Source organism: Micropterus salmoides, unplaced genomic scaffold (genome assembly GCF_014851395.1).
Source record: "Micropterus salmoides isolate LMB-PRFRI ecotype aquatic unplaced genomic scaffold, ASM1485139v1 Ms_hic_scaffold_2, whole genome shotgun sequence".
Taxonomy (NCBI): domain Eukaryota; kingdom Metazoa; phylum Chordata; class Actinopteri; order Centrarchiformes; family Centrarchidae; genus Micropterus; species Micropterus salmoides.
In genome coordinates, this window is record NW_024041150.1 from 31790924 (window position 1) to 31803129 (window position 12206).

The following is a 12206-nucleotide window of genomic DNA, read 5'->3' on the forward strand; positions in this document are numbered from 1 at the left end:
GGTTTTCTGTTAATGAACTGTAGGTGGCACTCCCGTTTTTCTTTTCAGCTGGAAACTTGCTCCCACAAGAAAACACAGCTGTTTTTTAGGAAAACTAGTTAATGTATAGTTTTAATTAAAAAAACAAAACAAATGTCTCATATTTATAACTTTACATACACTGTTGACAAAAAATGCTTTCATTTTTGTTAAGTATTTTCTGTATGACGTTCCTGTGTGGCTGTGTATGTTTGTCAGTATTGCAATGGATATGTGGTTTTCTGTTTGAGGAGCTGGTTGCAGTGGTCCCAGTGCTCCACAGGAGATAAAAGCTCCACGTTCAAGATGATGTCTCTCTCTCATCCTCCCTGCCAGCGGTTACACCTTTTGGTTTTTGTTATATGTTTGCTATATTTGGGCACTGTAACACTTTACACCATGATCACCCATCCACACTTACATTACTGATGCTGCCATCCCATAATTTAAGCGTTATTTTGGTCTTACATTACAATAAAACCTTGTTAATTGAAGTGCTGTGTCTTTCCCCACTTTTTGCCATGGTCTAGTCATGACATCTGTGATAAGCTTGGCGTTGATCTAATTTTGCAACCAAAGTTTTCATTGTTTTGTACCCCAGACACAAATCTCCAAAGTGCTAACACAGGCCTCTACTGTGCACCAGCGTGTTGAGACTAATCGGTTGTGATGGTCCAGTGTGAACTCAGCAGGCTTCTGGCACCGGATGCCTCCCTTCACTGCAAATCCTCCATCTGCCACCGGATGCACTGCAGAGAGACACACTGTCGCTGTGTGTCACCAGGATGACAAATTTACACAAGGACGTGGGAAAATGTGTATAGTTAAAGGTTTTTACAATAAAGCAGCAATTTTGATGCTTAACTTATATTTTCACTTGAAGCTGGTAGAGCACTGTATGTGAGAAAAACATGTGAAATGGAGTGTGAGGATGTTTTTGGTAAACATTTCGTAGTGTAAGCCTTAATGCAGCTCTTGGGGCACACAGCAGGGCTACACATTATTTTCAGAACAACCGTCTGTCTGCATCAAGTGATCTCTAGAGTGCATGTGAAGTGAGGGTGGAGAACAGTTTGGAGGCCATACAGTTAACAGTATCAGCATTTACCAAGGTGGTACCAATGTGGTAAGTTGTCCTCTGACAAGGACAGATAGACACACTAGGTTAATGAACTGTAACAGTAAATGTTAAAATTTATAAAACGTCAAAAAAAAATCTAATGGAAAATAGTAAAATATATATAAATAATACTGCAAGTTGCACAATTTGAATCTAATTTCATACTCCTTCTTGGAGTCATAAATCAGTAAAACCTTAACACACAGACACGATACACGGTTTTGGGTTCAGTGTCACTTACACTTCCAAGTCCATTTCGAATAAATGTTCATAAATCTTGAAGTCAGAGAAATCATGACACACTTTAAACTGCAGATTTTGCCTGAGAATTCTCAGAAATTTTCTTCAGTATCAAAGTAATCCAGTAATAGTTGTAGATTCATGGGTACACTGCAAACAGGAACTGCTAATAGCTGATTTGGCGTACTTTTAATGGTGCCAATTTGTCAAAATGTTAACATATATAGCCCACAGATAAGTAACCTTGGCAGCACTGTACTTCTAGTGAATAACACAATCATTTTCTTTATTGCCACAAAGATTTGCAACTCTGTATTGCATGCATTAAAGGACAATCACAGACCTGACAGACTGACATCTGGTGTAAGCAAGCATGGACGACACATTACAGTGGTCAGACAAAAGTGAGCCATAAAAGTGATTACATTCAGGATTATTTGGTGCAGAGTGAATTCACCAATTCATGTGATACTTATGAAGATGCATCAAAGCCATTTGATGCATCTTCAGCATGGAATTCAATGTGTATCTATGGATCCTTCCTCGTTTCTGTCAAATAACACCCCAAAACTATTTAATTTTATACCCTGATCACCCCTCCATGCCATTGACTATGACAAGAACATGATCTCCCATCATCCCTAAACCTAATTTACAAGGGGAACACAAGAAACCCGGAGAAGGTGGAGTACTTCCACCCTCCCATCAGGTTCCCCCTCTCCAGTTTCAGGTAAGCCTTGTCTCCTCTTTCCATCATCACTAGCCCGGCATTGGTGGCAGCTTCCCTGGTCACGTCCTGATCACCTGCAAAAGCTGAAATCACGGGCCAGCCGTTGAGAACCAAACTCACCTGGGAAAGATGGGTGAGAAGATAGAGCAGGTGAAAAGGAAGAAAAGGGTAGAGTGAGTGAAGGTGATGTTGTAATAGACATTTGCAGGAAAATAGTGTTGAATTTTATAATAACGTATTTTTCCCAGGATGCATTTAACTTTAAATGGTAAATGATCTGTATTTGTAGAGCCTTTCCAACCACTCAAAGTACTTATATTAAATCACATTCACTCCATATTCACCCGCTGATGAGTGGAAAATAACGCGCCAACTGCTCATCAGAAACAGAAATGAACTCATTCCTTCACACACCAATGGTTACGTCACCAGGAGCATTTTGGGGTTCAGTGTCTTGCCCAAGGACACTTTGACATGCAGATTTTGCTCGCTGGCTAGAGTAATTTCTTAACCCATAGTAAATAATTGGAACAATCAACAATGATAATTAAATGTTAATAGGTTTGAGCAGCTGTCCTAACCGCTTTGTGAGTGAGCAAGCAATAAACATTTGTCAGCACTTTGACATTTTGGGAAATACATTAATAGCTTTCTGGTGGAGGGTTACATTAGAAGATTGCTTTCACTGTCATGTCTGGCCGGTAGACATTAAGCTAGCTTAGCACAAACACTGAAAAAAGGGAAACAGCTAGCTTCGCTCTCTCCAAAGATAAACAAATCTGCCTCCCAGCAACACTAAACCTCACGAATTAACACATTATACCTTGTTATCTTGTTTAGTGGCCGTGACCAGTAACTTTCTGGATTCTTCGCTGGTTGCTTTGCAAGACTATGAAATATCTGTTTTTTTTAAAAGGATCAAATAACTTAAATATGTTAATTAGAGGAGGCGGGAGATGGGTTGTTTTACTTTTGTTTGAAGCCAGGCTAGCTGTTGTCTACAGTCTTTATGCTATGCTAAGCTAGCCAATTGTAGCATAATATTAAGCCAAATGTCAAGCAATTCCTTTGAAACCAAACTTTCTTCTAAGCATATTTCCCAAAATGTCGAACTATTATTTAAATGTTAAATTGTTGTACGTACTTGTATTGTCTGCCGGTTGTAAACTTTGACAACATGAAAGCTGAAACTGTAGACTCCTTTTCTAGGGGCTACGAAGACACTCCTCGCTGGATCAAAATGGCTGCCAACGTTTACAAGGATCTAAGAAGAAAAGGACATGAAGAGAGAGAATAAATAGCTACTACTAGTGTATTAATTCTTGACATTTTTTGTAAAATCTGTAATTTTGGGATGGTTTTTTTGTTGTTGTCACAATTGTGTTTATTTATAAAGGTTTATAGTATTAAAAAAAAAGCACTAAATTCTTGCCTGCTTTTTTAAAAGGAATATTGAATGGATATTTAGATCAGGTTGTTAAAGGATATTAATGTGTGTTTGGCCTTACATAATATAAGATACACGACTAATCATTATTTGGATTGTGTTATTTGAGTTCTTTCACACCTCCTATAAATTGTATTCATTGTTTAGCATCACCACTCAGAATTGCAATTGTATAATACTGTACGTTCCTGCCTACACAAACTATAATTAAGAATACATGCGTAGCCCAGTGTGAACTGATTTATAGCTTCCAGGATGTGACTAAAGTGCTCACACTGTGGTAATAACTCAGATCGTAATGACAGTTGTTAGAATTGCCCGCAGTTAGACAGTGTCCATTTTGTGCGTTCATTGTGAATCCATGACAGTTGACAGTTGAAACTGGGGTTTTCAAAGACAATAAATCTTGTTGCAAGACAGCAGGAGGAGACAGAATTTTTGTGTGTGTGAGTGTCAGTGTCAGTTAATCGGTGGGAAAATTTCAAATGGAAATTTGAAGCAAATAGAAATTTGAAGCAAAGGAGACGCTTGTGGTTTCCAAAGGATGAATCTTTCTATGGTTACTTTCTTTGGTTAGCTATCCTTTCAGGATAGTCAGAAATAACTTTGGATATCCTTTTGGAGATACTCTGAATTTGCCTCTAGCACCATCATTACCTAAAAATTTTACTTTAACCAATACTTAATACAGGGCTCTCAAGCCTCACGCATTCACCGTGAGACACATGCATTTAAACCAGTTTACATGCTCACACGCCACACCTTGTATTTCTCACACCGAGAAGTAGGCCTATTATGAGATAATTCCCTCGAAGTTGTCCCTCTATATTCAATTAATGGACGATAGCGCTGATTTAGCTCCATGTTGCCTACTAAATGCCAGAGCAGTAGATCAGAAATGTTGTTTCTGGGTAAATTCCGTGAGCCCGCTGCAAGCACGTTTATTACCAGGCAACAAGGATGCGTGTGCACACACGGAGTGGAAGTTGGAAGTGCAAGACCCGATGGATGGATTTTGATTTTACGCTTCCTGGACAAAATCACTAGCCTGTGACCAAAGATAGGGAGAGCAGCTGATGATGGGGAGTACAGCCACATTCGTGCAAAATAATTATTGATGCAGTCAAAAACTCTGCAACCTCTTTGCAACCAGAAGCTTTGGCTTTTTTAACTAGTGGTGAACAAAGTAACTTGGGCCTATTAAGATCCTTCTTTAAAAAAAAAAGAAGTACTGATACCTTATTGTAAAAATACTCAGCAAGTACTGCATTGAAAAAGTCAAGTAAAAGTATGTAAGTAGGCTATAAGCAGGAAATGTAGAAGTAGGCTAGCCTATTAAAAATAAAAGTAGCCTACTCAAAGCAGAAAGAAAAAGACTATTATACACACTTATTATACTATACTATATTATAACTATTGTATATTATATAATTAGATTATTATTCCTCATGCATTAATGTAGTTGGTTGAGGTACAACTATTTAGTATCAAACTGTAATTAATGATTAATTTTATTAAGTATTAATCAGCTGATTACTTTCTCCATTAATTGATTGTAAGAAATTCTGTAAATAGTGAGAAATGTTGGAAATGTTGTTACCCAGAGCCCTAAGTGAGACGTTCACAGTGCTTGTTTTGTCAGTCCAAATCTTCATGTTTGTGAAGCTGGAACCATGAAATATTTTTACATGAAAAATTACTAATAACAAAACAGTAGCTAATTCAGTTTCTGTCAATTAGCCTAACTTAAGTAGTTCTACTAGCTGGACTTCTATAAACTGTTAAGTAATATAATTTAGATCAAAACATCCTCATTTTTAAACTCTTCATACTTTTTGTATGTAAAAATGTAAATCTTTAAAGTCGCCTAACCAGTAACTGAACCTAGAAGAAGAGGAAGAAGAAGAAGATACTCGTACTAGAACCTGTCAGATAAAGTAAAAAGTACAATATTTCCCTTTGAGATGTGGTGGAGTAGCGTTAGAAAGTGGCATGAAAAGAAAATACTCAAGTTCGGTACAAATACATCATGTACTTAAGTAGCTACAGTACTACTTTGTTACTGTCCACCACTGAGCTTAGCTTTGGCTACCTGAAACTAAGGAAAGGACTAGAGATGTTTTTCTATATTGTGGCTGTGGACGGAAAACTAAATAAATGGCTGACCTTGAGACACAGGCCTCTAAGTGGGAGCCCCCTACCCCATCATTAAGGCATTAAAATGTGCAGCAAACACTTACAACACAAAACACCATTCAAAAGCTGAAAAGTGAAGTCTACTCACACACACAGCTTGGCATACAGGCGTAGGGCAAGTTCTGACATCCTACTGTAGGCCTATGTGTACAGAACTGCTGTTCAGAGGGCTCGTTTGGGGCCAAATTTATTTTTATTTTTGATACATCTGTATTTTTAAAATATAAAATAGTCTTTTATGGGATTTACCTATTGTAAAATGTTCTATTTGTTCGGGTAAATTACCAGCTATAGGTAAAATATAACTGCTAGTAAAAACTTGAGAGAATTGGCAGGGGCCGAGGGGCCGCTGCTACAAATATTTGAGTGGTTCTTCCTCTAACAAGCGTTATCTCACTCCAAACTTTTGATAAAACTTGAGAGCCCTGCTAAATACATGCAAAACTAATGCCATGCCGTCACTTTCAGCTGAACTTTGTGGTTACTGCTTATTAGCAAATGTTGGCATGCTATCACACTAAACAAGATACATGTTACACTTGCTAAGCATCAGCTTAACATAAGGTGCTTTAACACTGGCTTATTTTCTGGGATTATCTCACTATATGCCGGCTCGCTGCACTGTATGAAAAGTACAGAGCCAGAAAGGGGGGTCTGATTTGATCTGCCTCTGAGCCGGGAATGTTGGTAGTAAGAGAGCTGAAACGATGTCTGCCACAGCCGGCATGCTAAAACAGGCATGGCTTTTAAACGCTGCTGTAGTTTCCTGAATCAATCCAGAGTTGAATGGTTAGTGTCATGAACACTGCAGCACAAATTTGTCCTAAAATGAATGCATTCAAGTTAACTCTGATAAGTTAGTCCTTCTATGTTCTTAACAGAACGATGCTAATCTTGGAGACCCACCTTCAAATAAGTTAATAGCAAGCATGTAAGGAGCCTAGATAATAAAGATAGCAATGTTAATGTTAGAACACAGCGGGGTTGTCGAGGATAGTTTAGTTATTTGACACAAAGTGTAGGCTGTGTACATGTACATGTCAACTAATTTTACCCAGTGGTTCTCAAAGTGGGGTTCTCAAGTTGAGAGGTTTCCAGAGGGTCCCCAGCAAAAACAGGAATAATTTATTTTCAATATCATTCCATCCATAACTAACCACTGATTTAACCGCCCAAAACCCACAGCACCACAAATAGAATCTAATTCTGTGGCAAACACTGGATGGTAACCCATTTGTGAAATTTCACACACACAAAATTGATTTAGAACAGTGGAACTTGAGAATACTTTAAAAACTGGAGCTGGAAAACTGGATTAGTTTTGTCTTGAAGACTAAATATGTTGTTTTAAAGAGCGACAAATTGTTTGGAAAAACTAAGGCTATCAAAGTCAAAGTGACAAAGGCTTTAAAAGTCAGGTGTAGCCTCCTTTTCTAGGAGCAACGAAGACACTCCTCGCTGGATCAAAATGGCTGCCAACGTTTACTAGGAAAAGAAGATTAAGAGAGAAAATAAAAAGTATAACCAGGCCAGAGCGAAGCTACTACTAATATATTAAAATCTTGGAATATCTGGTAAAATCTGTAATTTGGGATGTTTTTTTGTTGTTGTCATGATTGTGTTTATTTATAAAAGGTTTGTGGTATTAGAAAAAAACAGGTCAGAATTTGGCGCTAAATTTTTGGCTGCTTTTACTTTGGTCTGCTGAGCAGGATGCCAGGAGAGCAACAACGTGAGGATATTAATATGTGATCTGGCAGTACAAAATATACACGACTAATCATTATTTGGATTGTCTTATTTGAGTTCTTTCACACCTCCTATAAATTGTATTCATTGTTTAGCATCACCACGCAGTATTGCAATTGTGCAATACTGTATGTTCCTGCCTACACAAACTATGACATGCGTAGCACAGTGTGAGGATGTGACCAAAGTGCTCACACTGTGGTAATAACTCAGATCGTAATGACAGTTGTTAGAATTGCCCGCAGTTAGACAGTGTCCATTTTGTGCGTTCATTGTGAATCCATGACAGTTGACAGTTGAAACTGGGGTTTTCAAAGACAATCAATCTTGTTGCAAGACAGCAGGAGGAGACAGAATTTTTGTGTGTGTGTCAGTGTCAGTTAACTGGTGGGAAAATTTACATTTGCTTCCATTTCCATTTGAAGCAAAGGAGCAAATTTCAATTTGAAGCAACTTTGGTTAACTTTCTATGGTTACTTTCTTTGGTTAACTATCCTTTCAGGATAGTTAGAAATAACTTTGGAGATCCTCTTCAGATAACTTTGGAGATACTCTGAATACTGAATTTGCCTCTAGCACCATCATTACCTAAAAATATTACTTTAACCAATACTTAAGGCTCAAGCCTTACGCATTCACTGTGAGACACACGCATTTAAACCAGTTCACATGAATTTTTTTTATGTGTCAATGTCAGCCACTTTGCTTCAAATGGAAATTTGAAGCAAAGGAGACGCTTGTGGTTTCCAAAGGATGAATCCAAATAACTTTAGTTAACTTTGTGACTATCCTCTCAGGATAGTCAGAAATAACTTTGGTGATCCTCTTGGAGATACTCTGAATTTACCTCTAGCATGTAAAAATGTTACTTTGACCAATACTTAGACAAAATACCTGCAAAACTAATGCCATGCCGTCAATTTCAGCTGAACTTTGTTCGCTTCAAAACAGTCTTGTCTTGCTGCGTTGGAAGACTAAATTTGTTGTTTTAAAGAGCGACAAATTGTTTGGAAAAACAAGTAAATCTGACAAAGGAAGTCTATAAAGAGTGACTTATAGGTCCAAATAGAGAAGAGGTTTTGGTGGATGAATTGGTCAAAAACAGGACTTTCTCTTTTTGAAATTATTTTAAATTTTCATTTCTTGCAGAAAGCCCTGAAGGCAAATTTTACTCATGCAGAAACAACGCATACATATCTGAATCTTAACAAAAATGAATTGTAATTTTTTACATTAATACAGAAGCATGTTTTGTCTACACAGTTTATCTGTTTTCGAATTTAAATAGCTTTCATCTCATATGTATTTTCTATGCATGTGTCACGCATGTGTCTCAGCCCTCACACACCTTGAGAAAAACAACACCTACATCAGAATGCTGTTTGTGGATTTCAGCTCAGCATTCAACACAATCTCCCCCATGAAACTGATCAGCAACTCAGCACTCTGGGTTTAAATGCAACACTCTGCAACTGGATGTTGGACTTCCTCACAAACAGACCCCAGTCAGTTCGGATTGGCGGACACAACTCCTCCACTCTAGTGCTCAACACCAGAAACCCCCCAGCGCTGTGTGCTCAGCTCCCTCCTGTTCACGCTGTACACTCACGACTGCATCCCCCGACATGGGGAGAACTCCACCACCGGGATGACACCACCATCATCGGCCAGATTTCAAACAACGATGAGACTTCATATCGGGAGGAAATTGATAATCTTGCAGAATGGTGTACAGAGAACAACCTACTGCTCAACGTCAGCAAAACTAAGGAGCTAATTGTTGATTTTAGGAAGAAGGATACTAAAGGACAGTACCCACCCAGCCACAGCCTGTTCACCCTGCTGCCTTCAGGGAAGAGATACAGAAGTTTCAGTTGCCACACCACCAGACTGCAGAGCAGCTTTTCCCCCAAGCTATCAGACTCTTAAACTGTAATTCTTCCTCAGCACTGCTCCATTGATTACAGTTTATTTCTGTTTATCATTTTTATAATGATTCTGTATTAATGTTGTCTGCTATGTAGCAGAAGGGAGTTACAAAACTCAGTTTCACTCTATAACTTCTTATATTGTGACAATAAACCTACCTACCTTTAAGACTTTTTTGCATTTGAGAGTTTTTGTATCATCTATACACATACACTACTGAAACCCACCTGGTCAAAGTAGATGGTCATAGTGCGGTTGCTCATTTCCGAGGGTTCATGGTTGGTATTACGGATGGCTGAAAACGCCACACGACCGGTTCCTGACCTCACCGACATGCCCAAAGCATTACCCGATGGCTCTGCAGAGGGGGTGGAGTCGCACACCACCAGACACTTTCCCTCCAACACGATTGGCTCTGTGTCATTCTGGCAACTGACCTCTAAGGGCCCCCACTGGGCCAGAAGCAGCAGTCCAGTGAAAAAGACTGAACGGGGTGCAAGATAGGGAAAAGAGGGAGGAGATGGACAGGGCATAGTTCCAAATGAGCTTTGGGTATTTTGGGAGCTATGTTGGTGTTTTTATTCACGGCACAGTGACAGTATGGCCACCACAAAACTTCAGCGACAAAGTGTTGTCTTGGAGTATACCTTACATTAGCAACAGGATCATAATTTCACCCGGACAGAACACTTCAACCAATGATTTCTTGCTTCTCATGGGACATTAAATGATTCAGGTAATCCTCAGCTAACAGTTCTGCCAACACTATGTAGAGATGGGCTGGAGAGGACTGTTAGTTGTCATCAAGATGGTGGCTATCCATAACAGCAGACAGGAAGTCCTTATACGAACAGTATAGGTGAAGGCTATCCAGTTCCTCACACCACAGGGAGAATGGCCATCCGCCAGCTGGGCGCTGACACACAAATCCTGTTTTGGAGGCTGTCAAGGCTTCAGGCCTGCAGTAAACACAATTTGCACATATAAAATTTTAACAAAACTAAGACTGGAGTTTGGCAACTTTAAGATGCTTTTCTATTGGGGTATTATGTTTAATATTATTAGAATTGTTGAGGAAGGTTTGATTACACTTTGAACTACACTTCTTCTTGACTCTTCCAATTCAAAAATGGAAGTTTTACGAATACACAAAATTCAGCAACAGCTGCTTTATGGTGACAGAAACAGAAACTCTTGAGAGCTACTAGTACCTTATAATATGCACTGAAGCAATATGCTTATTTTATAGATCCATCATATAATCAGTCCTGACTTTCTCTGACTGTAGGTATGGGAATTTATATTTGAGCTACAGGAATCAACTCTTGTCAAGGTAGTGCGTAAAACCACTGGTGAGCAGCTTGGTTACTACACAGCTTAGCTGTTTATCTTAACTCCAGTCTTTCTGTTGCTGCTTTACTTTGCTTTTAGCACATGGACCTTTTAATGTACTGCATAATGTGTGCATAGTATCAGTATTTTTTATATATTCAATCTGGCAACTATGGCAGTAAACCAGTTCTTTATACTTGTATAAACAGTAAACAGTTTGTCACACCAATATACTTAACAGTGCAAAAAATTAGTCTTCTGTGCTGTAACATTAAATGCAATAAAAAAAGTTAACCCAAGTGCTCAATGGCAAGCAGAAAATTATTATGTTGATGAAGAAAATAAGTAGAAGAAGTGATGAGGTAATGTTTTGGCCAGGAAGAGTCCCGCGTGAGTACTGCCAGCTGGACTCAGGAGGGGGGACAGTGGACTATCACACTTCCACCACTGAGAGGCCATCTGTGGGTAAACACTCCCACATTTTCTCCCATTACACCTTTCCAATTAAATTCCTGTTTCTGCACTTGCATTCCTTTACGCAAACACACATGAACACATACTATAAATACAGATATTACAATACAAGCTCAAACATTATTTGAGTGGCAGATAAGTAAACACCAATTACCATATTTCACACAGCAGCTGACTCTTCGTGCATTGCAGGAAAGCATTAAATAAATGCTAAAACATGTATTATAAAAAGTAAACATTTCTTATATTTAAGCTAGAGGAGTTTAATAGAAACAGTTGAGGAAATCTTTTTCAGTGTTAGATGACTCCCTGCATTTTGTACCTTAACAACACACCAAACAACAAAGAAGTACAATCATTTCCACAAAAAACAACCCTTACAATATGCATACAGAAATAATGAAAATACACCAACCTCTGACTTTAAGCGTTCGCTCTGCAGTGCCATACAGAAACCAGCTTTCTTTAGGAAAGATAGGGCATCCCAAGAGCCTCGTTCCCTTGTTACCTGCAGCTTTATCTTTGTTCCTCTCCCTCGCTTTGCCCCATCTCTCTCTCTCTAACTATTTGCTCCAGGGAACCCCTGTGTTCAAGCAGACGTTTAATCACATCTCGAGCATCACAGCCCTTCTGTTTTCACGGCTCCTTGACCCCCCACTGTCCCAGTTTCCCCTCCCTCCTTGTACCTCAGATGTCACACAACGTATGGCGGAACTGAAAAGCTCCATCACAAACAGATATATATGTGGTGTATTGGGGAACATTTTCACGATCCTGTCCTGAGCTTGTCTGGGTTATATTATTTTGGCCATGCCTTCTCTGTGTCTATGTTTCAGTCCAGTCTGTTTGTGGTCTTGTATCCAGTCTTCCTGTTTGTTCTGATCTGTCCTGTTATCTCTGTGTCTGCCTTAGTACTTGTTTAGTTCTGTTCCTGTCTCTCATGTGTTAGTTCTGTACCATTGTGCGTGGGT

At 39.0% G+C, this 12206-nt stretch overlaps 1 protein-coding gene across 1 annotated transcript; it reads right to left on the reverse strand.

Moving 5' to 3' along the window:
* Positions 1-1552: 1552 nt before the first annotated feature.
* Positions 1553-11859, reverse strand: si:dkeyp-74b6.2 (cerebellin-1). The gene is made up of 4 exons (XM_038731523.1): positions 11651-11859; positions 9657-10388; positions 3253-3372; positions 1553-2228 (listed from the first exon to the last, which is right to left on the reverse strand). Exons 2-4 carry the CDS (start codon positions 9960-9962, stop codon positions 2031-2033), a joined length of 624 nt encoding a protein of 207 aa, XP_038587451.1. The 5' UTR covers positions 9963-10388; positions 11651-11859; the 3' UTR covers positions 1553-2030.
* Positions 11860-12206: the final 347 nt, after the last annotated feature.

Coding starts and splice junctions, on each gene's coding strand:
- si:dkeyp-74b6.2 (XM_038731523.1), bottom strand. CDS start 9,962: ATGCCCTGTCCATCTCCTCCCTCTTTTCCCTATCTTGCACCCCGTTCA. Junction 3,373..9,656: donor TGACCATCTACTTTGACCAG/GTGGGTTTCAGT, acceptor TTTTCTTCTTAG/ATCCTTGTAAACGTTGGCAG. Junction 2,229..3,252: donor ACAACCGGCAGACAATACAA/GTACGTACAACA, acceptor CATCTTTCCCAG/GTGAGTTTGGTTCTCAACGG.